The 27,418-nt window shown below is 30.5% G+C and overlaps 1 protein-coding gene and 2 long non-coding RNA genes across 12 annotated transcripts; 1 reads left to right on the forward strand and 2 right to left on the reverse strand.

Moving 5' to 3' along the window:
* Positions 1 to 99: 99 nt before the first annotated feature.
* sdk (sidekick cell adhesion molecule) lies at positions 100 to 26,374 on the reverse strand. Of its 7 annotated transcripts, none has more exons than XM_085663188.1 (35): positions 25,965 to 26,374; positions 25,068 to 25,735; positions 12,590 to 12,685; positions 12,231 to 12,410; positions 11,927 to 12,140; positions 11,684 to 11,857; positions 11,391 to 11,599; positions 11,144 to 11,294; positions 10,046 to 10,173; positions 9,837 to 9,947; positions 8,971 to 9,090; positions 8,738 to 8,893; positions 8,533 to 8,659; positions 8,119 to 8,420; positions 7,863 to 8,048; positions 7,476 to 7,781; positions 7,066 to 7,392; positions 6,748 to 6,944; positions 6,463 to 6,672; positions 6,131 to 6,385; positions 5,809 to 6,037; positions 5,405 to 5,707; positions 5,157 to 5,337; positions 4,864 to 5,079; positions 4,591 to 4,787; positions 4,304 to 4,500; positions 3,987 to 4,226; positions 3,706 to 3,903; positions 3,494 to 3,635; positions 3,130 to 3,408; positions 2,818 to 2,838; positions 2,149 to 2,306; positions 1,905 to 2,067; positions 1,502 to 1,830; positions 100 to 1,414 (listed from the first exon to the last, which is right to left on the reverse strand). In XM_085663188.1, exons 2-35 carry the CDS (start codon positions 25,204 to 25,206, stop codon positions 1,172 to 1,174), a joined length of 6,684 nt encoding a protein of 2,227 aa, XP_085519314.1. In that variant the 5' UTR covers positions 25,207 to 25,735; positions 25,965 to 26,374; the 3' UTR covers positions 100 to 1,171. The 7 variants fall into 7 exon arrangements, with proteins under 7 accessions (XP_085519314.1, XP_085519309.1, XP_035728773.1 ...); XM_085663183.1 differs by having other exon boundaries at positions 25,068 to 25,783; XM_035872880.2 differs by having other exon boundaries at positions 25,068 to 25,431; positions 25,499 to 26,374.
* LOC118444522 (uncharacterized) lies at positions 12,684 to 19,610 on the forward strand. 4 transcript variants are annotated; one of them, XR_014983421.1, is made up of 4 exons: positions 13,405 to 13,615; positions 13,897 to 15,514; positions 16,211 to 16,316; positions 19,024 to 19,610. It is a non-coding gene; the product is annotated as an uncharacterized LOC118444522 (long non-coding RNA). The 4 variants fall into 4 exon arrangements; XR_004839001.2 differs by lacking the exon at positions 19,024 to 19,610 and adding an exon at positions 16,619 to 16,828 and having other exon boundaries at positions 16,211 to 16,436; XR_004838999.2 differs by lacking the exons at positions 16,211 to 16,316; positions 19,024 to 19,610 and adding an exon at positions 12,684 to 13,130 and having other exon boundaries at positions 13,534 to 13,615; positions 13,897 to 16,132.
* LOC146873286 (uncharacterized) lies at positions 21,286 to 25,043 on the reverse strand. The gene is made up of 3 exons (XR_014983422.1): positions 23,209 to 25,043; positions 22,974 to 23,037; positions 21,286 to 22,099 (listed from the first exon to the last, which is right to left on the reverse strand). It is a non-coding gene; the product is annotated as an uncharacterized LOC146873286 (long non-coding RNA).
* Positions 26,375 to 27,418: the final 1,044 nt, after the last annotated feature.

The raw sequence follows: 27,418 nt of genomic DNA on the forward strand, positions 1-27,418 counted from the left end.
TCATATATATATATATATATATACATATATATATATATATATATATATATATATATATGTATATATATATATATATGTTTACTAACAACATAGCATTTTATGTTAAAAATCCATATAAAAAATTGTTTCATAAAAGTATTTATCATATTATTTTCTTTACAATATTAATTCTAATAATATTAGAATTATAATTCACTATACTGATAGTACTGATTTGAAAACTAGCATATATACATATACTTCACTATCGCCTGGAATTTCAATTTTATTTTTGTTTTTCAACATCATGCATATGTATTTTCTTACAAAATGTCATAACACTAAGTTTGGTGAAATAGTGCTACCCTGTCATTGATACATTCTTTCTACATCATATTTGTAGTCAGAAATTCATACTTTGAAATATGATGCAAATAACATTTAATATAAATAGTAAGAAATGATATGATGGACGATATTATAAAATTGCATGTACTTCCGAGTAGATACTTCGTTTATTTATATCTATGAACAAATTGAAATGGAAAACATTCCTAATATGTAATAGACTAAACATTTCAGATGTTAATACAAAATTCATACTATTTTATCATTCACAACCAATGTTGAAATATCATCATTATTCTTTATCTTGCATTTCATATATCCTTTTGTCTATAAATATAGATCTTGAAATATTACTAAAAATTATTTTACATATGTTTTCATTATTTTTGAAATAAGTAAGGAATGATAGTATAAAATAAAAACGAGATACACATTCATTACGTATACCACAAATCTGTATGATATACTACATATTATCGAATGAAAATTATATTGTATTTGTATATGAAAAACAATATTACTTTAAATGATAAATAATGTGCATATATGAGCGCGCGCGTGTATCAATATATCACAATACGAGGATGTCAAAAGCTTTAAAGTTGAAGTTATAAACTCTACAACTTTTGCATGTGTGAAACACTTGTAAACCCGTGTTTCCATATAAGTCTTTAACTCTACATAGAAAAATGATATTGTTCTAAAGTTATGTTTTAGATATAGTCATTTTTAAAGTCATGTTTTAGATATAGTCATTTTTAAAGTCATGCTTTAGATATTGTCATGTTAAGGATATACCTTAATCGTATTTAATACTTATTTAATTTTAACTATTACATTCTGATCATACGAATGATGAAAAACCAGGCAATGGAGCTCTTGATCGAGCCATATTATTCATAATGATTTGTCCACCATTTAAACTAACAACTGCACTACCTTCGGGTTCAGAATCAGTATATGAAGAATAATTCCTTACTGGTTTCTGACGTTTCCAAGATTGTCTTAATGAATCATTTACATTTGCGTAATGATTCACGAAAGAATGTGGATCTGATTGTACACTTTCATTTTCACTCTCAGAACCCTGAAACATGTATATGATGTAATTATAAATGAATAATAAATGTAATTGAAAATGATTAATAAATGATTATTAAATACCAAATAATACCTGAGAATCTGTAGAGCTGATTTCTGAAGGTTTTTCTGTGACACTACTGTCATCAGGATTTTCATCATAGCCTTTAAGACTTTCTTCATCACTATGATAAGTAACTGAAGCAGGTGAAGGTCTAGGGGGAGATTTACCTAACATTGTAGTAGGAGGTGGATGCATAGATTTTCGTGCTAATGTATTTCTTTTGCTTAAGGTTCCACAATTATTTCCTGCAGTTATCCCACTACCAGCTCCTTGTCGTGATCGATATAGTTCCAAATCTGATTCTTGTCTATCATCAGTATCCATGGCCATAGACTCTTCAAGAGTTTTTTGCGCTTCTTCTAAAGATTATATAACATTATGTTGCTATAACATCATGGTAAAATTATAATAATACTTATAAGTATTAACTTACGTTTATATTTATAACTTTTACTCTTTACACATAAAACTGCTATAACCATAATTATAATAATGATTGATGTAGCAGCTAATGTTACCATAAACCAGGTTTGCCTGTAGAATGGTTTATGTTGTAAATAAGCATATTCCAAATATAACTTTGAAGGTGTTAAAATCTACATGATAAATAAAATAAATATTAATTAACAAAGCCAATATAGTTAATAATGTTAAAAAAGTATAAATAAATCACATACTGTTTCCGTAGAATACACTGGATAACTAATGCCATATCGATTATAAGATATTACTCTGAACAGATATGAAGTAGATGGAAGTAAATTTTGATAAGACACTGTGTATTCTGTCAAAGGTCCATTACTACTGCGCACTATTGTTTGCCAACGTGTATCATCTATATAGCATAAACAAAAGAATACATTTATTTTAATAGTTATTTTAATAAATTTCAATAAAGATGAAACTAATTAAATAAATTAAACATTAAATATATAAAATGTATAATATTTATTAAGTTAATAAAAAAGTTGAAACCAATAGTTATCACATATGAATAGTATAAGGATGGAATATATATTAATTCTAATAAAAGGGAAATATTAAGATCAACTTAGAATTAAATCTTGCTAAGCATAGTTTTAATAATGTCTAATAAGATTTTTAAACAATGTCACGCCGGAACATGATCATGCATTTTGTTAAATATGTATGTACTAAATATTTTTAGATCAAAAAGTAATTAAATCAAAATATTTACAAAAAAATATACTTGTATGTACACATCAAATCTAGCATATATATTTATAAAAAAAGTAACTATTTTTTTCTACTAATGTATATGTTATTATTTAAAAAATCTAATATAATGATTCATCTTCAGCAAATACACGTGCAGTGACACTTACACTGCTGCCACTCTTCCATTGCTGTATTGTTACAAAAAGATCAGAGTTAATACATATATGAAAAATAAATAAAAATATAATAGCGTATAAAATATTTATATTATAAAATATTATATTATAAAATATAATGTATAATTATATATTACAAAATATTAATGTATAAGTTGGATTAATATTCTGTACTTCCTCAGAATTTGATAAATTATTAAATTATAATGAAGATATAGAAATAATTTATCAATTTTTTTTTATTATTCTTTTTCAAATAAAAAGGTATTGTAAGGCATTACAAGGAAGAAAGATTACTTTTACCTTTACGTCTCGTTTCAATGTAATATCCTAAAATAGGTCCTTTTCCAGAAGCTCCATTTGCCCATTGCAATTCTACACTTGAAACAGTTTTAGTAACAGCAAGATTACTAGGTGCCATTGGAGAACCATCTTGTGGTCCAGTGGTAACATTACCACATATTGAGGGTCCAAAATCAATAGTTTGTGCTCGAACCATGAAAGTATACATAACTTCTTCTTCTAAAGATTGAATGAGTAAACTAGTTTCTGTTATTTTTTGCTTGACTTGTTTACTAAAACCTTTAATAATATATCGATAATTTAATATAAAGAGATCAATATTTTATATATTCATAATGTAATATAAAAAACTAGAAAAACCTACGATCATTTTGTTCTGCTGTTTCATAAGTTACTACATAACCAATTATTTCACCATTTCGCATTTTTGGAGATTCCCACGATACACGTAAACTTGTCATTGTAATTTCAGAGAATCGTAAGTTGTTAGGTGGTCCTGGTATATCCTAGAAATTGCATAAATTTTTATATATAATATATATCAATTATGTTAAATAAATGTTTACCACTACATACTTGTTTTGTTCTCACAGTAGTTGCTGGAGATCGTGGACCATCGCCAGCAGGATTAAATGCTAATACTTGTATACGATATTCTGTGTACTTATCAAGGAAAACTAAGCTGTAAGTTAAAGAAGATGCCGGTACAACTTCTATTTCTTCTTCTTGTTTTTTTTCTAATTTTTGCGGCGAATCAGTTACCAGGTAAAATATCTATTTGCAATAAATTAAAAAATTTAATATTAATTAATAAAAATAGATAAAATAGTTACATAGATAAAACTGAAATAACTTGCTTTGTATCCAAGAAGATCTCCATTTTGCATATTTGCTTGTGGAGGTTTCCAACGTAATAAAACTTCTGTAGAAGAAATTGATTCAGCTTTAACATGTTGAGGCACTCCGGTGGGTACTGCTTCACCTACATATACAGTAACTGGAGGACTTGGCGGACCTTCACCCTCAGAATTAAATGGTAGCACTATAATTTCATAATATCTATCTTCTGTCAAATCACTTAATATCATTTTTGTTTCCTATAATAGATTAAAAAAATGCATTTGTTTTATTACAAAAAAAAAATCTTTAAAGAAACAAAGAAGGTTAAACAAACCTTTATTCCTAAAATGTCTTCTTTTGGAGTTGCTTGAAGAGCTATTGGAAAATCTGATACTGGTTGGTAAACTACACGATAACCACCTGTTTTGTGATCACCACTCCAATATATCTCATCAATAGTATTCCAATATACTTCTACACTTGATGTTGTGATAGGTACAACTTTTAATCCAGTTACACCTCGTGAAGGAGCTATATAAAAATTTTATAAATGATACTTAACTATATTGTATAATGTATATACTGCTTACTTATGTTCATGATTTATATTAATTTATACACCTGCTGGTAATGTCTGTACTGGAATTGATTCTGTACTCCAATCTGAGGGTCCTATATCGTTAGTCGCTTGTATACGAAATTGGTATAACGTAAACGGTTTTAAATTATTTGCAGTGTAAGATGTTAAGGAGGGATCCACTCTTTCAGGAATCGTTTGAAATGGTCCAGAATTTTCCGACTGTTGCACCGTATAATATCTATTACAGATATGGATATTTTCAATTTTTTTATTTAATTTTATATCTAATACTTTAAATATAAATCAATATATACCTTAAAGGAGCAAAACCGTCACGACCTGGTGTCCAACTAAATGTTATCTGACGACTTTGTATTTGTGATTTACTTATTTGAGGCACTGATGGAGGTTGAGGTCGTTCTCTGTTATTTGTTGTAAATACAAGAACATATGCTGTTTTACCCCATCCAAGTCGTGTTTGTGCTGTGACGGAAAACATATAATATCTTTCTGATTCTAAACTAGTAGCTCTGTAAAAACAAAACGAAATATTTAAATTCATAAATAATATTTATATATATTAATATTACATCACCAGTAATTTTACCTAAAAGTTCTATCTGAAGCTGGAAATTCTTTTGAGAATTGATGATCTTGACTGTTATTAAGATGAAACATGACTTTATATGCAAGAATTTCTCCATTTGGATCATCTGGAGTGTCCCATATAATGCGTGCTGTACTAAAACTCACATCAGGAAAAGATACGTTTGACGGAGGTCCAGGAGCTAAAATAAAATTTTAATGAAAGAACTTTGCATGCAAAAAAGATATATATCTTAAAATAATTTATACCATCTTCAAAAGTTCGAACTCGCACCGGAGGCATACTCAAAGTACCATCACCTAATCTTGTATAGGCTAATACTTGCACATGATATTGCACAAATTTTCGTAATTCTGTTAAAGTTGTTGTGAATGTTGTATTACTTGGAATATTTTTATATTGAAACGGTGATCTAGAGTTGGCTCCATAGTAAACTTTAAAACCTTCTATTAATCCATTTTGATGTTCAATGGGTACATCACCCCATTTAACGAGTATAGTTGTAGAAGAAGTAGCATTTGCTTCTACACTAACTGGTCCAGAAGAAGGAACTATAAAAAAATTATATATTATAATTTTTTTATATTCTGAATATTAATCTACACAATCTTGAAATTGATTTGAATAATAAATATAAAGTTTACAAAGTTACCTGATTCACGAGTTCTTTCAATAGCTTTAGGACTTAATGGAGAGGATCCAACATCATTAAATGCTTGCATCACTATTTCATAAAGCGCATAACCTTTCATATTTTCTAGAATATAAGAATTTGCAGTATGATCTTCTATAGTAATATTTTTTGATATGTTCGTTCGGAGTTCTATATAAGCAATATTATAGCCACGTGGATTTCCATACCATTCAACTTGCTGTAAAGGCTATATAGAAGTACATTAAAATTATTATATTACATTAATAAAATTATTACTATGAAATATATTATTATTGATAAATGAACTACATAAACTTACAGTCCACCTAACACGCAACTCTGTAGCACTCATTGCTCGAACTGTAACATTCTTTGGAGGATGAGAAGGTGGTGCTTGAATAGTTTGAAATACTTTTGTTGGTTCTGATGGCCGTGAAAGACCAACAACATTATTAGCTATCAAACGAAGTTTATATTGCATAAAAGGTATTAAACTACCAACTGAAATTGTACTAGCATCAGGGTCGGAAACTTCATAAATGTTGTACCACGTTGAATTTCGTGCTGTTTGCGCCTAAACAAATATCAAAACGATTTCTTCTTTTGATACTTCCAAATATAATTATAATTCAAAAATCATTTAAAACTAACTTGTACTATCCACTTTGTTATAGAAGAGTTTCCATCAAAACCTGGAGTAAATTGTAATACCACAGAAAATGCATCAATATTAGATAATGCCAATTTAGTTGGTGGCTCAGGTAAAACAGGTTCTACACCAGATTGTATAATAGCAACTTTAGATTTACCAGGTCCTACTGAAGTCCAAGCAATAACTTCAAATTTGTAATGAGTCAAGGCCTGCAAAATGAATTAAATATAATATTTTATGACATGAACAAAATTGTACTAATATAATTTCCTAAAAATAATTACTTGCAAATGTTCCACTTTTGTTGATTGAATATCTGCTGTGAAATTGTCAGTTTTGAGAGATTCTGGTAAGTCCTTAATCATATATTTTAATTGATAGCATATAAGTACTCCATTTATTTCTTTTGGAGGATTCCATTTTACAGTAAGAGCGCGATCACTTATGTCATCAAATTGTAAATTTTCTACTTCTTCAGGTACTTTAAAAAGTAAAACAACATAAATCAAGCAATGCATCAAGTAAAATTTAGCATTAAAAATATTTATAAGTATAATATATTGCATAAACCATAAAATAAGTTGTAAATAAAAAATTTATACCATCTTCACATGTGCGAACTTCAATAGGAATGCTTCTTTCACCATCTCCAGGATCAGTAAAACATAGCACAGTTATATTATACAAAGTATATTTCTTTAAATCCACAAAAATAGCACTTTGTTCAGCTAGAGGATCAAGTAAACTCGGTGGTACAGTCATTGCTTTGTATTCATTCGCTTCTGATAAACTATTTCCTGTCCAAGCTTGTAATTTATAACCTTGATTTATTCCATTAATTTTTTGAGGATTTGGAGGTTTCCACCAAACTTTTACTGCAGTAGAATTAATTGCTTTTGCCTTAATATTAGTAGGTGGAGCTTCAGGTACTAAAGTGAAATATATATTCTATATAAATTATTTATACATATTTCTTATATAAGTCAACAATAAAACTATCAGTTGACTCTACCTCCTTCTTTTGTCTTTATCTTTAATTCTTCTGTAAATACACCTACACCCTTGTCATTATATGCTGCAATTTGCACTATATAATCTTTCCATGTTATTAAATCACTTATTAAATAATTTCTTTGAGCTTCATTGGTAATATTTTGAACAGTCCATGGGCTGTCATTGTATCTATATAGTCTATATCTTAGTAAATATCCTAAAATATGACCATTACGAAATTCTTCGAGTGGTGGTTGCCATTGTGTGATTATTTCTGACGATGATCTGGCAGATCCAACAAAACCTATTGGTGACCCAGAAGGAGCTGTGAAATACATATTACATAATAATTATAAAACTTTAATAATATAACCATAAAAAAATATAATATATATATAATATTTACGTTCTTGTGGAAGAACAACAACATTGCTTGGATCCGAAGGAGGTCCTTCACCGACACTATTTTCTGCACTCACACGAAATTGATATGCTGCAGCTGCTTTCAGATTATTTAACAATATCCATCGATTTTGAGCTGATATATTGTCTCTTTCAATAGACCAATTTAATAAAGGGTCAGGTATAGGTCCTGAAATATGTGTTTAAATATCTTGTATTGATATTATAATTGCTTCTTTATTATATTGTATAAAACTTACCTAATTCAGGAACTTCACGACGTTCCACTTTAAACTTCTTTATAGGACTGTTTCCATCGAATCCTGGCACCCAAGTAACATTTATTGTACGAGGTGAAATTCGCTCTACTCGATCAGCCATAACATTTATAGGAGCAAATGGTATTTCTATTACACTAAGTCGTGCAGAACGTGTTTCATTACCGCCTGGAGAAACGACAGAACACGTATATTCTCCTACGTCAGAAGCACGTACGGCAATAATTTCTAATGTGCCATCATTACGCATTTTTATTCTTTGACTAGCTTGTGTATTTATCACTCTAAAATAAAAATAAAATTTTAATAATCATGCATGAAAACGTAATACCTTCAACATAAAACTATATATAATACTATAATATTTACATTCTTATGATTATAAAAAATACTTACTGTGCATTATGAAACCATGCAATATCATATAAAACACTAGGATCATTTGAAACTTTACATTGTAATTCAGCAGTATGGCCAAGAAGAACAGAAGTATCAACTGGAGGCTGAATAATTTGTGTTCGAACTGTAACACAAAAAAATTATATAATATATAATTTTTTAAAAGCCTTATGATATTTCAAATAATTGTTTATAAATTTACCGAGGACAGTGATAAACGCTGACCCATTAACAGAACCAGCTTCATTTGCACGAATACAAGTGTATTTACCAGCATCATTTAGTTTCACAGCTGCAATTAAAAGATCGCCATTTTCTATAACTTGTACTCTTCCAGCAATTTCAACAGGCATTGTATCTAAAAAATACAATATAGAAAGTGAGCATAAAATTGATTTAAATATTAATAATCTAATTTTTTTATATTTTAATTACCATTATAAATCCATGTAGAATTAGGTATTGGTGCTGCAATAGCATTGCAAGTTAATACTACATCCTTTCCATCTAACACAGTTAAATTTTGTGGACCATTTTCCATAATTGGCCCAGATGCTGTAAATAAAAATACTCATGTAATTATTTTATTTATCTTAAATCATATCATATAGTTCAAAAAATACCTCTGAACTACAGAATATAAAAAAAGGTTTTCTATATCCATACCTCATCAACTATTAATAATAATTTATACATATAACTCATAAATCATCTTATCTGAGGATTAAACTTTTATTCAAATCTATAACTGAAACGATATACTATTTAATAAGCAAGTAAGTTAAAGAAATTCAAACCTAAGCTAAAGGTAAAACGTGCACTTCATACAAACATTCTAACTGTGCTATTAAACGTGCTTCTAATAATCAGGAAGTGAAATAAGAATGTGCAAACATACAAAAAAATATATTTTTCTACTACCAAGATTTAAATGCATGATTTTAATTAAATAAGATTCAGCAAGCAATATCAAATATGATTAAATACTTTTAAAAGCAGTAGAAATATGAAGAATGAATGATCAATTATTAGACCATTCATATAATTAATAACTTATACCACTCGTGAATGAAAATATATATATAACAAGGCAACATAGTCAAACTTTTTTAAATATTTAGATATTTTAATATACTTTTAAAGACTACAAAAAATTCGTACCTTTTAACAATTATAAAAAAACTTTTTTAATAATATATAAAAATAACTAGTAAGACCATTAATTGACAATATGGATTCCAATATGTGCTTAAAAAACAAATATAAAGAAATTTTTAGTGCTGAAAATACATGTCTCTTACTGGCTAAATATTGAGAGAACTTAAAACGGCGATCAGGCTGGCGAGCTCGGACTACACTATAGCCAGCTGCCCAGCGAATAACTCTGTTTTTCAGATAGCTTCTCAATTCTTCTGTTCCGTAAAAAAAGTATCATTTATATGTATAATATGTTGATATAATAAAATGTAGAAAACGAATTCCTTATGAAATAGCTTACAAAATAGCTTACTTTTAGCTTTCAACCATGTGTAACTAGATGCTTCCCCAGCATCATTTGAAGCAAGACATTGAAACATTCCAGAGTCATCCATAGATAATTTTTTGATTATAAGAGATCCATCTTTTTCAATTTCATACCTAAAAAATATTATTATTACATTAATATAAAGAAAATTTTTATATATAGGGTATTTACAGGACTAATTGCAGGAGCATATTCTACAGATGAAAATAAGAAAAAAATATTATTTGAAGTTCGATTAGAAACGCTTTATTAGAAAGTTACAAACAAATGAAATTGAAATAGGTAACAAGTGTATTTTCCTTCGCAGAATGTGAAAAGTCAAACGTTATCTTATCACTTTAAAATATCTTCTTTGCATGTGAATACAAACTTTATTACAGCACAAATTTTCTGAAAATTTTATTTCATTTCAGTAACAAAGTTATTAATTCGTTGTATTATTTCTTCATGTGAAATCACTTCTGTACGATAAATCTTATCTTTTAAAGTTCGGCATAGGTAAAAATCAAGAAATATTAAATCTGTTGATCTCAGAGCCTATAGAACCGATCCCCTTCGATCAATCCACCTGTAACTATAATTTTCATCCAACCAATTTCTAACTGGTCTAGCATGGTGAAGTGGATAATCATCTAACTGTATCTAACTATTTTAGCGAAACTGTAATGGTACGTTTTTTATCAAAATTAGTAAATCGTTTGATAGGAATTTTCAATCTCTCAGGCAGAAAAAATGGACCAATGAGCAGGTCACTAAGCATACCTATCCATCGAAATTCATATTAAATGGTTTGAAAGGAACAATTTTTTCATATACTTGGTAAGAAAAAATTGTTCTTTTCTATTGCTTTCATATACCAATTACAAAATTCATTTAGGAAAATATGCTGTTACCTATTTTAATTTCATTTGTTTATAACTTTATAATATAGAGTCCTAATCAAACTTCAAATAACGTTTTTCTCTTATTTCTACTTGTAGAATATGCTCCTGTAGTTTGGTCGTTAAACCCCGGGACACCCAGTATATATATTAATCATAAAAATCATTAAATTTGTAATATTGACGTTGTTTAGAATATTACCTAGACCCTAATAGATGACTGATAGGTTCAGTATTAAAAAACCAACTTATTTTTGGAGGTGGAACACCAACAGCATCACAAGATAATGTAACAGTTGAACCATAATCACTCAAAGTTTCCCTCTTTAACTCTGTTATAAACGTTGGTTTTTCTATAACAAATATTTTTTTAGTCAATAATAATAGATAATCATATGCAAAATTACTAATATTAGATAAATATAAAAAATATTTTTTATTAATCATACCATATACAATAACTTTAGCACTTGCATTTACAGTTGGATAACCACCACTTCTTAAATCAACATGACAAGAATATATGCCATTATAAGTTATGTTGGCAGAAATTAATATTAAGGTTCTATTCCATGAATCATTGAAACTGTATGATATTCTGGAATTCTCAATAGATATACCATCTTTTGTCCATAATGTTCTTAATTCATGAAGTGATCTATATAAAATATAAAGTTTTATTTTATATATATTATATAAGAAAACATATAGACTCATCTTGTAATTTATAGATTCATTATACCTAGCATTTGCAATACAATGTATGTATGTAACATCTTGATCCTTTAATATTTGAGTATTTTGTGGTCTTACTATAATGGTAGGAGCTACTTCAATGTTGGGATCTCCTATAACTTGTAATTTGAAAAATGGACTATTCTCTTCCTTTCCTAATTGCGTGTTAATAGCTTTGGCTCTAGAAAATATTGAACATAGTAAAAGATAGCAGTTTGCCTTTAAAAAATTGTACTATAGGTTTACAAACCTGTATAAACCTTGATCTTCTTCTGAAGCATTGAGAATAAGTAGTTTATGATCTGTGGTTGCATATTTTATGCCATATAATAATGATCCATCAGAAGTAAACCATGTCACATCAGGTATTGGATGACTTTCAATTGGTGGTAGCTCTAAAATGGCAGCACTACCTGATTCTACAGTTACTATTCTCTTTGTGAGATCTTCAAATAAACCCATATCTAAGGATATAAAAGTGATAATAAAATTTTATATGTTATTGGTTATCCAATACTATCATTTTTTTCATGGAAGATATGAAAAAAACTTACATGCTACTGTGAATGTAATTCGTTCACTAAATATAGATCCTACACTATTTGTAGCAACGCAATGATATACCCCTGCATCTTCTCTATGTGTACTTTCAATTCGAAAGTAAGGTTCTGAAGTGAGCTCATTACTAAGGGGTTTACCATTTTTAAACCATTGATACTTTGGTTGTGGGTATCCTACATAGGGAAATTAAATTATTATAATTAGATGAACATAATTAGATGAACATAACCTTTTATCAATAACTTATTAATGTTATTTATTGAATTTACATATTTACACAATTTAATTTTACAATATTGTACACATAATAAGGATATTAAAATAAATTATTTTGAAGTAATTTTATATTCACCTCTTGCTTGACATTGTAGAAATTTTTTACGATGTTCACTAAGAATATTACCACTACTGGAAGGTTGTGTTGTAAATCGTGGCTCTTGAAGCGGTTCTACAAAACAATATGTTAAATATTATAAAACATAGAAATATATATTATTCAATGTTAATAATTATTATGAATATATGTTTATGTAAATTTATAAATTTACATAATCTATCCAATTCTACTATCCAACTCTATTTTAAAGTCATTAGACCGTAATAAAGTTGGGGTTATCACGTGTCAGTTTACATCTACGTAACTTGGCTCTTTAATATCTATCTATTCACACTTTTCTTTTGTTTTTAATCCTTAGCAGTAATAATGTAACAAAAAATCAAATTTTGGACACCAAACTTCTTTATGGATTGTTATGTAAATATTATGTTATATAAATAATTGTTAGGTTTCAATAGTAAACACATATATTCTGCGTAACATCAATCGCTATTATTTTTTTCTGTTCATATAATCAGTAAAGCAGAACGCTGTTACGCTATATAGATGACGCGAAGTGAGAATATAAATTAATATTTTATCAGCTTAAAAATATAGTATAGTATATAGTAATATATATTGAGTAAAATCATATTGATTTAAATATGTATAGAATTAGCAGAAAAATGGTAGTTCAGCGTGTTCATTATCGTTTCATAGAATTAGATAAAATATCTTTATATATCTTGTAAAATGCATTTAACTGATTTAAAAGACCAATAAAAATTAACATTTATAATATTATTTAAAATATTTATTATTTTACTAAAATAATTATTCCCTGGAAAAAAAATTCAAAGATATCGAATAATAATCAATATATTTGTTTCATTTATTATTAATTTACACTTGAAGCCAGTGTTTCCACTATGCTTAAACTCAAGATATATGCTGATGAAGTACTGAATCTCTATTTTAAGCGATCCAGCTGTCACACTAAAGTGGAATGAGTGCATTTAAAGAGGGCAAGTTTAGAGTGTCAACGATGGATTTTTACCATTGGTGAGTAGTTTATCTCTAGAGCATTTTTAAAAAACTTTCATTTAGTTTATAAAATACTGAGATAATATTAGGATATGAGAAGTTGATGTAACTAAAAGTATCATCTCTTTCCGTAAAACTGAAACATGAACTTTTTAGCATTATTGACGCTGCTTAATTTATATATTTATCAAGAAAAAGAACTAATAAAATTTATTCCAATTTCTTATTGTTTTTATATAATATAAAAACAAGGAAAAATTAAAATGAGGATATTTGATTTTTTTCTATGAAAAATAAAGTGCATAGGAAGCCCGAGGTTGATCACCCCAGACTGCAGGGAAAGAGCTATGCACACGAGCGAACAGCGGAAGCTATAGCAGGGACTGCGTTCCATAAGACGCAATGCGCAACGTTTTGCAGAGGCTCCCCACCGATTATCGGTCGAGATATCTCACGCGAAGCCGCCCGAATCGAAGTGAAATTCGCAATCGTATCCGCCAAATGCAACAACGGCGCATTTATTCGATCTTCTTTTTTTAATTTTCATCATTTTCACAATTTGAATATCACGCTATTAGCAACTTAACAACAAAGAGAGTTATTTTGAATTTAGGGCATGTAATACAAAATTCGAAATACTTTCTTTAAGTCAAACAATTACTTACAAGAATAAATATTATCTTATAAAAGAATTTTATATATAAATATCAAATAGTACATATAAAAATAAATATTCCAAAAGATATAAATAATTTTTAAAAATATGAACTATTTTAACGAATATGACAATCATAAGTTACTTGCATCAAACACAAATTCTTTTCCCGATCATTTTTACGACAGCTATTTCGACTTCTCAGAAATATTCTCGATTTCAATGCCGACCATGAACGTTCGTTTCGCTTTATTATTGGCAACTAGCCAAATGTTTCTTAGTAACGCGTTTCAACTGCCATCAATATTTCTTCTTCTACAGTGCATACATACTACATGTATGAGTAAAACTCGTATCGATATAAGCTCGCGATTGAGCATCGTCTCAGCTATAATCGCATTCAAGTACATTACATTAAGGTTCAATGCCAGTCCAGATCGCCCAGTGTTTTACTACATTCTAAAACCAGTTTTGCGATAGTCGTAATCATATGGGTGTCACGTATGAAATGTCGCCAGTCTTATTGTGTTATGTCATTTATTAGTATGCCTTCTTCCTATTCTTATTCGAGCGTATGCGAATTGTTTGAAATAATAAAAATTATTCTTGATACGAATAACTCGAAAAAATGGAACTATCTTCTAAACTATGTTCGTTGTAGTCAACACATCTTTATTTTTTTGTATATTTAACATCCTTTCAAGCTGTTTTTATTCGCGAAATATAATGAAATTTCGAAATTTGATCACAACTTGATGAGAATCGCAGAGATCTTTGAGTGAACGGAAAAAGTTCCTCAATATACGGCAACCATCTTGTGATGTGAATTTTAAATTGCTTATTTTCCCAAGGTGAGTAAAAAGGATCGTTGAAAGAAATGTGAAGAAATAATATTAATTAGAACACAGAAATTGGGAAGAATCCGAATTCGAGAGTTTTTCTAGTGCGAGCGACGAAAGATCGATGACTCAGCGGTGAATACTAGTATAGAAAGGGGAGAAAAGTCAAGTCAGCCTCTTTTTAGAGAGTTTGTTTTGAAATAATCGCCCATAGACTCGCTCAGCAATGAAGTGCACTTATATACATACGTCAATACAGTCAGAAAAAGAGCTATGCATATGGTACTGAGAAACGCGTTTGAATTAGTACGCGCCACGTGTTTGCCCACGGTCGTCGCACGGTTTACTGCCGGTCCAGCATAAAAAAAAACTAGGATTTAGTTAGGATAATCGCTTCGTATTTTATTAAGTGTGAACAATGCGGTAAGAATATAACAATGCGGCAGATTTAAATGACCGCTCGCTGTTAATCCTTAGTTGAAAAATATAAAAGAAATTCATCCATTTTAACGCGTATTTAACACGAATATCAAACCACTTGTCTCAAAAGTGCTTAGAAAATTATTGGAAATAGTTTAGCTATTTTAATAATCGCCTTTTATGAGAGTCATTTGAGAAACGAATGTACGTATGTATCTATGAATTTACATTACAGCTAGAAAACAATTTGCATACACATATCATGTTATTTATCTTTGTGCAGCTATCGTTATCTTTCCACACTTCTTTTTCCTATCGCATGATTGCTGTAAATAAATCAGAAATTCTTACGGTATTCTGTCAACAATTTACGAGATTTTCTGTTCCTTTAAAAATTTAGCAAAGAAAGCACGAATTCACGTAAACAATTCATAATGTAATGTAATCAATGGCATTAAGAAAGTTGACTTGAAACAAACTATGTTCACCCGATAAGTTCAGTTAGACCATTAGTACTTAAGTTTGTGGATTTTGTTATGCATGCGTGAATCTATCACATATATAAGAAGAAAATGAAGCCGATCAAATACAAACAAAATAAATAAATAAAAGAAAAAAGAGAATACGATATAAAAAGAATCTCCTCTTTCTCTCGCTTCTCTTTTCCTTTCTCTATTTCTCTCTTCCCTTCATTTGTAGACACTTCAGGTTCAATGAACAATCGACTAAAAACGAGGCAGCTGTCAGTCCATGTGCCGCAGCGTGATATGTAAATGGGACGTAAATTCGTAAGCATGGCGATGGGGTAAGCAGCCCTTTGGAGGGAAACCTTTACGAGTTAAGGCAAACGCTGTACACTATTATTTTTACATCGATGTCACGGATCCGTCCGCATATTAAGCCAGTCAAATACACTCTATAATGGGTATTCACTTTTAAGTAAAAGACAAATATTCGAATATTATTTGATAAATAACTATTTCGAAATAACATTATTATTATTCGTAAAACAATTTCGCAATAATTGCTATGAAATAATATTTCAATACGAAATATCTATAATAATGATTTTTTTTAATTGTCAAATTATTTAAAACATTGTTATAGATTTCAGAGTTTTCCGTTGATAACTGAAAACAAGAACGAATATCACGAGACGTCCAACGAGTTTACGTCATTAATCGATAATATTAACCAGAGTTTCTACGGAACGGTTATTGTACCCTACTGAAATAAGCACGTAAAAAGTCTCGTAAAGAAAGTAAGTTATACTTCGATTAAAAAGCCAAAACAGAACAAAAAATATATCATTATTGGATCAAAAGAAGATCAATTTATATTGTACAACAAAGAAGCTGTTGAGGAAAACGTCAGAGACCTCATAAAAGGAAATATATATATATATATATATATATATATATACCACGAGACCAGCTTATAAGCGGACAACGAAGTGCTCTTACAGTCTGTCTCGAAAGATTGTTTCGCATTAAAGCGTGTTATATTACGACCTTGAGCAAATTCTGTCTCGTCAAAGAAGTTCTTTAAAGCGACAATAGATTGCTGAAAGTGTCAGTGAGATAGTACAAAATATTGAAGACTTTTCTGTTTTTTACGATCCAGATACTTAATACTTACAATAACATTTTTGTGTTAATTTTTATCGTAATACATCATACAAATCGGAAAAATGATGATACTAGAGCAATATCTTGCCTGCCTGACTGCCAAAAAAGAAAAATTCGAGAGACAGGATGGCTTGTTAACGTTGGGTCGGGTTGTGTCTTTTAGATCGTACAGAACTTAAGGTCGCAGTATACGCCAGTTTCTCAGGACTTCTCCCACTTTTCTCCGTTCCTAACCAAGACTTAATCGTTTCTTCCTTAATCTACCTATCGAGCAACTAGAAATTTTCTTCCATTTTTCTTATTTTCTTTCTTTAACCTACTCTTTGTACATCACCTTCGTAAACTTAGCTCACGGCATGACTGTGTCTTGAGCTCTACTCCCCTCTCTTATTTCCCTTTCTTTCCCTCTTTCTCGACCATCATTGCCACTTTTCCCTCTTTCTCTTCCACAATTCAAACCAACTCTCAGGCATAGTACGTCGTACTCGTGTACCCTAAAAGGATAGCGATTATAATAAACATTTTATTTTCTTGATGTTAAGATCATCTACGATGGTATTTGCGATACAAATCGGAGATACAAATTGCGATACAAAGAGATAGTCAGATCGTTTCAATATATCGCAAGATCATTCTTTCAAAAGATTCTTTTCTCAAATTGTTCTATTAAAAATCGATCATTCTTATTAACAAACCACTTGTAACTTTATCGCATCTATTCAATCAAGTCACAAAACAAATAGAAGAATTTAACCTATAATTACATTATCGTTTAAAATTTGTAACCATCATGATAATATATCTGTTATAAATTATTCTTGTTTTAACGATGATTATTAGCGTTATAAGAATATCCCTTTGTAAGAAAGTTGAAAAATCTTACAAGATTGTTTTATAAAAGTTACAATCGTATTATATATAATGTAGTTACATACATTGTAATTACATAGTACAAATTATATAAAACGGCCCAGAAAATTCCGTTTTTATTATCCTTTCCTGTTCGCGCTCAGGTAACCGAGAATTTCCGTTATTGATAGAGACCTTGAGAGTAAATTGTGCAATGGCCGACCGTCGATGCGTTAGTCCATTCACTGGTAGTACATATTTTCACTTTTTACTGTAACGCATTGAAGATGATCACTGCCGTAACGAGAAGTACGCAATACAATTGAATTTCATTTAGAAATGTAGAAAATTTTAAAGAATAATTGTAATACTTCAAACAAAATTATACTTATTTTCTACAAAAGATTTTTTACATTTTTAATAATTATATTAATATATTCTCGAAAAATAACTTTTTTATTATGTAATTTAAATTAATGTTAATGTAATGGAAAATATTAATTTAAAAAATAATAGAAAAGCAAAATGCAGAATAATGTTGCTTATGTTTTTATATGGTTTTTGTCATCGTTCTGAACATTTTCTTTGTTATACAATATAAATTGGTCTCTTCTTGATCCACCAAAGAAATTTTTCTTCGTTTTGGTTTTTTATTAAAAACAATACTTTTAGTTTTATCGTGTACTTATTCCAATCGAATAAAATACAATAATCATCCTGTAGAAACTCTGATTGATATTATCTATTAATGATATATAACTCGCTGCACATTATACATCCCATGACATTCGTTTTGCTTTTCAACTATTAACGTAAAGCTCAGAAATCTATGAAAATGTTTCAAGCCATTTAACAATTACAAAAAACTGACTATTATTTAGCGTCTTGAGTTAACGTTGAAACAATAGCTCCAAATGCATTTACTGCAATTCGCTCATGAATTTCATAGTCGTAATTTCATGATTACGCAGATCCAAATCTTATTTAGCAAGTAAAAATTCATAGAATAAACTCGTTCTTTCGTTTTTTATTTAGGACATTTTAGCTTCCTAACAAACCTACGTACATTATGTTATGATGTTTCACAAACATGAAGTAACAAAAAATGAAGAAACACGTATAAAAAACACAATTGCATACAATGACACTTCAATGGAAAAAATATTCAACGATATAAAAACATACGAAAAAATAAATGAATATCATTATCAAATCCTCATTGTGTTAAACGTATCTATAATATATATACATATATATATATATAGAAGCGACTAATCAACTTTGGCAATGTATCAAAAGGCAATTTACTGTAAAGAAACCAAAAATGTCGAATACCTAGTTGTAAATTGAAGGCGTTCGAGACAGCCTCTTCGTTCGACAAGAATCTGCATTAGGCCTAAACAATTTTAGACCGTAGCAATACAAGTTGATAATCCAATTTATTTAACTATTAGAACACGTAGAGTCTCAGGTCTTGAAAGGATTCCATTGAGACGAGTCACACTGCGAGAAACTCACCACTTTTATATTGAGTTTTAGTTGTGTTAAAAATATTCCAGACGTTGATATTTAAGAGTATAGAAACATTTCATAAAATTCTAAATGTAAAAAGTAAAATTTATTAGCGATGTAAAGATGAGAATATTGATCCTCATTGAAACTCATGCGAACACTATATATATATATATATATATATATATATATATACACACAAGTACAGTACATAAATGAACTTTAAAAGCTCTTTTAACATGAAATAAAAGCCTCTTTTGAACATGATATAGTATAATACACTGTCTTAAAATATAGTACATCAGAAATTACGAGATTCAACAATTTCTTTTATCTCGTGGCAACAGAAATAAAGCTACATTATAGAATTAATACGTAATGAATTTATAAACGATAACGAATTAAAAATAAATCATTGTTTTGATCAATGTGCTATTTCTGTATCGTTATAGAGAAGAAGGGGAGTGAATGAGTGAGTAGTGAGAGAGAGGAGAGAGGGGGAGGAGGGAGAGAAAGAGAGAGAGTACATTTTATCTCGTCGATCGTTTTTAATTCTTCTCCGAAATGAAAAAAAGTATTGCCGTCTTTATAGTTCCATAGAATGATTCTTGGGGCTCGTCCGTCATTCGGAGACCATTACTTGGACTCTTAGATGCGTCTACTAAAAGCACGCATGCATACAGATCCATGCACACAAACGCATACTCTTCTATAGGAAGACGAAGAATAAAACCAAAAAGGACAAAAAGTGGAAGACGAGAAAGCCTTGCCGGGGGCGGTCAGTGGCCTCTGCACTGGCTACCATGAGACTCAAAACCGGCATTACCCCACTCCTGCCTGAGAAGCTCCATTGGGAATAATAATGGGAATTATGGTAAATGCCGCCTCTATCAAACTCTACGGGATCGCTCTATTCATCTATCTTATCGATAAGCATATTAATCAATGATAAAAACGATATGATTCTCACGAGACTATTGAAAGACCTAAACTTTCAAGTTTTTCGTATATTCATCCTGAAAAAAAGGAATGACAAAGACTAAAAAGAAGTTTTTAAGTTTCGCAGAAACAAACCATGGTTCAAGAAGATATACGATACCCTTAAAAGTAAGTCTTTTTTATCCGCTTATGCACTTATTCGTGCTGAAGTGAAGTTCCACTATGGCTAATCATTGACCAATGAACTTCGAACTAATGAACAATAGTGCCGAAAAATTTACGGAAACGTCGATCTTTCGATTTTTTTTAAACATATATGTATTTGTATAGATATTTCACTAATTTCCTCAGTTAATGGCAAAAATTATTGAAACAAAAACGATTATAATTCCGAACAAAAATTGAAAAGCGCATCTTTATGATTTTTTTTTAAGTTATTTTTGCATTCCAGATCTATCCTCTTGAAGTAGGTCATACGTCATGTTGAAATCTATCTTGAATGCATATCAAAGATGTGCGTGTCCTACCAGAATTATAAAAAAAAGATTGGAAGGATGCGGCCAATGTTATTAAATGTCACGAAGAGAGGAAGACGGTGATAACAAAGAGCGTAAAGTTGAGAAATAAAAGGCGTGGATGAGAGAGATCGGAGAAGTACGGAGGGTGAGAGCATCCGGTCTTGTGTAGGAACATTCAGACACGTACATACCTATTTCGGCTTCAGTTATAAGAGCAGCAGCACAAGATTGCTACCGTTTAAGATAAAAGAATGAAAGACAGAGGAATAAGACAGTGATAAAGAAAAAGAAAGAAGAGAGACAGCACCGATGATATTTTTCGAGTAGGCCGGAATTATTAGCGTTGCAACGCTTCTCTCTCTCTCTCTCTCTCTCTCTCTCTCTCTCTCTCTCTCTCTCTCTCTCTCTCTCTCTCTCTCTCTCTCTCTCTCTCTCGCATGCTTATCATAAGATTGCATTTTAAAATTGACTCGATTTTTTTCTTTCTTTCGACTATACCTATATCATGCGATATATATCATTATGATAAAACAAAAATAACTGTTTGTATGTTACTTTCATGGTAGCATCATGGATGATAATTGGTGAGAAGATACGAAAGGTGTATAGTGTTGATGGAATTAGGAGAAGATATTTACAGTACCGTAAAGAAAAACTACACCGAATTATTTTTCATACAGGAAAACAATCGCTAGTTGAACATTATATTGGCGATCCTCGGTAGCATCTCGTCTGACAGGAAGCAGAAGAGAATTCTCGTGTTTCCAGGTCGATGCGGTCGCCATGATGTATCTGCAGGCTGACGCACGTAAAAAGGGCGTAGGTACGAAGAGGTTCGGGTAAGGCTGCACTGTGTAAAAGGTAGATGCCGGTAGTATGGGTGTATATAATGCCAGGAAAGGTATCTATCACTGACGTCAGCTCAACCAAGGCATAATAGAAGACAAGGGTCTTTGCCTGGTCCTCGAGCAAGCAGGTTCCCCTCTTCATATACTGCCCTCCGTTCTTCTTCTCTTCCTCCTCCTTCACTACCATTTTCTATAGCATTCTTCTCGTTTTACCAGCTATCTACCACTTTCCTATGCTGCCGTCGTCTTGTGGCTTCGCTCGATGATGCCACAGAACGTCATATTGAATCTAGACTTACATAGACAACACGCAAGACTCAGTCACCAATTTTGTCGAAATTTTATAAGATTTATAGTATTGCTATAGAATTAACAAATGCTATTCAGAAATGATGCATTACTCAACTGTTGAAAAAAAAATCGCTATTTGAATTTTACCACAATGTTTTAGTATCACGGCAGTAAATCATCTATCAAATGTATTATTAAAATTAATATCCCTTGAAATATTTATTTTTAGGTTTTTCTAATGTTTTTTCTTCTGAATAACACTAATACTTAGAGAATGATATATTGCCGAGATACTAAAGCAGTATGGTAAAATTTAAACTGATTTCTCTTCAACCATAGAGTACTGAATCGTCTCCAAATAGCATTTATTATTTCTATACCAATACTATATTCCTACGAAATTTTAGTAAAATCGGTGATGAGTCTTATGTGTTATCCATGTTAGATCAAAACAGAGTATTAATCTTAACTTGTATTTTGATCTAAGTAGTATTCTGGATCGTACTTCGTAAACATTGTTTAATAATAGAATACTAACTCTAGTAAGATGTTAATAGAGATATGCAAATCGCAGAAAATTCAAATACAAATCGAGTAAAAAATTTGTTATTATTATTATTATCTTAAATAAGTTATGAAATGAGTAATGGTTTTAAACTATTACAACATCCATTTTATGATTATTACTGTCCTTCGTTGAACAATTTCCTTATGCAGCACATACCGAGAAAATAGTGATTATTTAAAAAATGAAAATGAACCATCTACTAATCTAATACGCAAATTGATACTCCTTCACTTTTCCTTTCGCTTTCTTTTTACGACTGCACGATCATTAAATTGTGAACAGATGCTTACGCACTCACGTTATATTTACCGATTTACTTTTATTATCCAACGCATTCTCTTATACTCTGAAAAATATTAGATTGTACATCAACCTGAAAAATATAGGAATTTTTTACTTCCTGCAATACAACTCTCATTAAACATGATCGATACATTTAACGATCAGAAATTATAGCAAAAATCACAAAACAAATATCTATGATTAAAACCATTGAAATTACATGATCGATAAAAATCTCTATATTTTACGCAAGTAATCGCACCCTATCGAACATGCATTCGCTCGTTGTACTTTTTGTATTCACATATGTATTTACGTATACACAAAACTTCAACGTATTATATGATACACATACGGTCTGTCCCAATATATTGACGAACAATATCAGAAACAACAAAACCTCAATGTTCTGATGCAAGATCGCCTGTTGCAAGAATTCTCAAGCAATTACTCCTTCTTAATGACGAGCATTGTTAGTTTATTACTCGTATAAACGTTGGAAAAGATAAAACGTTGGAAAAGATAAAACATTACTGATAAAGAGATAACCCTTAAAAGCGTCCGACATGAAGGGTTAACCCTTTTCCTTCCAGTATTATTTGCCTTTTGCTTCAAACTTAACGCTTAAACAAATCTAGTAACAAAACCACGAAACTATCAACTTTAGACACCATATTGTACGAGTGACTAACTAATTTCAGTAGTTAATATTTACAACGATTGTAACGAATATGTCAAAAAGTTTGCTCCACTAATTTTCACATTGAACCACAAAATTTGAATAAGTTTATGGTTTCTTGTACTTTATTCTCCATGGATTATGAAATATGGAGAATGCATAATGAAAAGAAAAAGATAACAGACCCTCCGCATGATTAAAAGAGATTTATCGAAATTAGGTCATAAATCCATGAGAAACATCGATAACTACTACGATAATATTGAGACAAATCGAGAATAACAAACGCACACTTGTTTCTGTGGTTCTCTCCAATCGTAGATGTATTATCTCGTCGGTTGCTGAATTTCTCTCGCCACGAGGCTAAATTTCCATCGGCACGTGCTCTAGTATCCTTTGTAATCGAGACAAGAGGTCAACGATTTAACTTCGTTCATACAATTGGCCGGATTAACATCGGTAATAAATCTCAATTAGGATGACTCCCACGTAATGACACTCGACATATATTAGAAGGAGATTTTCTCAGATTTTTTGCTTCCATGTTGATGAATTATGATATTATAAGGATGAAAACGCTATATTCTCATGTAAATTATCTAGTCTCCGTTCCAAGTGCAAACAGGTAAAATCTAGATAATTAATGTTAAATGTCACGATATTAAAGAAAAAGGAATTTTAAGTGAGTTGATTTCCAATCTAAAAGAAATCGACGTATTTTTCCTTTGTTTCCGAAACTACGAAACGCATTTACGTAAAGTTAGCTTTGAGGCCAGAGAAAGACAATTTGCAGTTGGATAATTCTTTTCATCTAGCTTTTAAATTAATATGAATTTAATATAACTCCGATCAAGAAGTAAACACATATATGTATACATATATAGTTACATATAAAGTTACGTTTCATTGTACATATGTATATCTTTTAGACAGGGCTCGTCTTTATCAGAGATACAAAAACATTTTATAGCATTTTGACGTATGAGAGACATATACACACACGCGTGCGTGTGTATACGTACTTATATATCCTGCTCTCATGCCATTCACATGACGCAGCATGCCGTATACCGTTGGCACGCAGCAACGATACTAATTACTATCGACTGATTTTACCGAATACCGGATATCTAGCAATGATTGATGTAAAAATGGAAAACGAATTCGAAAGAACGTTTATCTGAATAAAGAAGTTGATTATGCCATTTGAATGATACCTGACATCCTATCAATATTCGATTAAATGATAGTTCGGTTAATAATTTTTTAATAAATTTCAAACTAGAATTATCTTGAATCATAGTTATTTGAAGCTTCGTATACCGTTGAAAATATTAGTATCTTTGCTTGTTATTAAGTAATATTTGGGAAATGAAAAGTACGGTGTAAAAATTGGGTAAATTCGAAAAAAGAAGCAACCATTAAAAGGCGCGAAAACTCACCAGTGGCGCAGGCGCTGCTCATGATCCATGCGATACAGACAGTGGTAAAGAGAAATTTTCGTATCCTCGCGTTTCTCTCCGAATCGGATCTCTCATCCGACGGATATACCGACAATGTACTTATCCACGGTACCTTCATTCTTATATTTGAACTATCCGAGAAATTATTGGCGATGACGGCGTTCACTCGCACCGTACGTCGCACCGAGCTTCTCTTGCCTCGTTTCGATGTCTTGGACGTCTTAAATTTTATCGTCGAACTCGTAGAAATTCACGCGACAGCTACCGAAGTCACGCCTATGTTTACGCGCTTTTCCTCTGCGTTCTCTCGCATCTTCAAATTTGCATTGTCACCTATTTAACACTAACGAGAGTCTTTATTTTTTTCCTAGAAACGCTCGGGTATAGAAAGAAGTATATTATGTATACACCTGTTAACAAGTAGCATTCCTTTCGCTCTTAGTAAAATACGCGTCGATGCTATGTGCCTCGATAAAGAAGCGTCACTTTATTGACTCTCGACTTCTTGTTTGCGAAACCCTTGGTTCCACTTAATAATTTGACTTTTTTGATTAAGCGAGATCGTCGCCTGCATTTTTGAGATTTCCCGTTGATCTCCGGTTCTATCGGGTTGTCAGGCGTGCCTCCGTACGTTCTTCCATCTTCGTCTTCGAAAAAGCAAACACGTGAATCCTCACAAATGTAAACTGCCCAACCTGAGTGGTTCGTACAATTGAGAAACCGTTTACTTTTATTATACGTTTGCCTATTATTTTTAAAAATAATTCAAATTTATCGTATATACGAAGATATTTTTCAAAAATCTTTTCTATTAATATTCCGTTGAAATCGTTAACGTTTTCAAACACTTGCACAATTTTCATAAAAAAATAATACTTTTCGATAAGCTTTCGATCGGTTGTAAGAATTCTTCTCTTCGTTATTTCATACACAATTCCTTGTAGATGTTTTTTCGCAAGGGTGCCAGGTAGTACAGCCCTAATAGTCACATTCACCTGGTAACACCTGGCAACGTCGTCTTTTACTTTGGACACATTTCTTAACGATTTTAATGAACACAAGTATCTCTGTAAGAGCATGAAAAAAACAAAACCAAAGCGACTTCGTTGTTCGATAAAAATGTACACACAGAGATCGGAATGGTGCAAGAGTAGCATTCGAATTATAAAGTTTTGTTGACTATCCGGTGACGGCTCTGTTCACGCGCAGAAGTGCAAAGTTGAAATCATGATCACGCGCAGCATCGCTATACCTATACTGTACCAACGGTGTACATATGTACCGACAACTACATTCCACTAATAGCTTGCCGGAGTATAATAATGCATTTCGAATGCGTTCAGCTAACATACCTGTGAAGCCATCTAGCGTTTCGCGTTAACAATTACAATGAAAAACGAAATTTGGACTACCTTCACAGTATACAGTTAATCGCAAAGTGAATGTTTGCCTTTCATGACCAATCAACATTCAGAATTACTTATACTGTTGATTCTAGTGGAAACCTATAAGAACCAATAGCAATTTATCTTTGAATTATATTTAAAATAGATAATCACTGCCATATTTAATTTAGTTTATCACATGTAAATTATCTTCCTTGTAATTATCAAATGTACACATAAAAATAATCGTTTAAATTTCACGTATTATTAGAAAACATTTACAATAGTAATGTATACATATAAATATTATACATGCGTACATAACAATACAATTCTTCTTGCGTAATTTATTCTTACGCGAGGTCAATACTTAATTTTTCACTAAATATTAAACAATCAGAAAGCATAATGAATATATGCATGTACATAGGACAAATTACATTTTACAATTTTCATCAAAAAAGGAAATGAAATATGTTAAAAATAAAATATATCCATAAAAAAATATGAAGTATTTTATATTTCTAATAAGATATCCTATGAATGTTTATTGACGGTCTTTTTATTAAAAGACAGGATAAAAACTCTAGATCAGTGCAATATATCCAATGATGATATTCTATTCTTCGGGAAGACCTTTTCATATAAAAAATATCAATGCCGTAGTAATAAGATCTAAAAGTATGTTCTTATAATAAAAAAAAACGTAAAAACAAATTTAGAATCTTTTTATCAAGATAATTTTTAATTTGCTAATTTACTAGATATTTTTTTCTGTTTTTGACGAAAATCTTAGCAAAATTTTTTCAAATAACATATATATAATATCCTTTTATTGCAAAAAAAATATCGTAAGTACCAGTGGACAGCCTATTTTTTCTATGTATACGATACTGAGAAAACTGCGCGCTATATATTCTGTACGACTTTACGATGTGCGTATAG

Source organism: Vespa mandarinia, chromosome 1, assembly GCF_050613455.1.
Source record: "Vespa mandarinia isolate Hongniang chromosome 1, ASM5061345v1, whole genome shotgun sequence".
In the NCBI taxonomy this organism is placed as follows: Eukaryota; Metazoa; Arthropoda; class Insecta; order Hymenoptera; family Vespidae; genus Vespa; species Vespa mandarinia.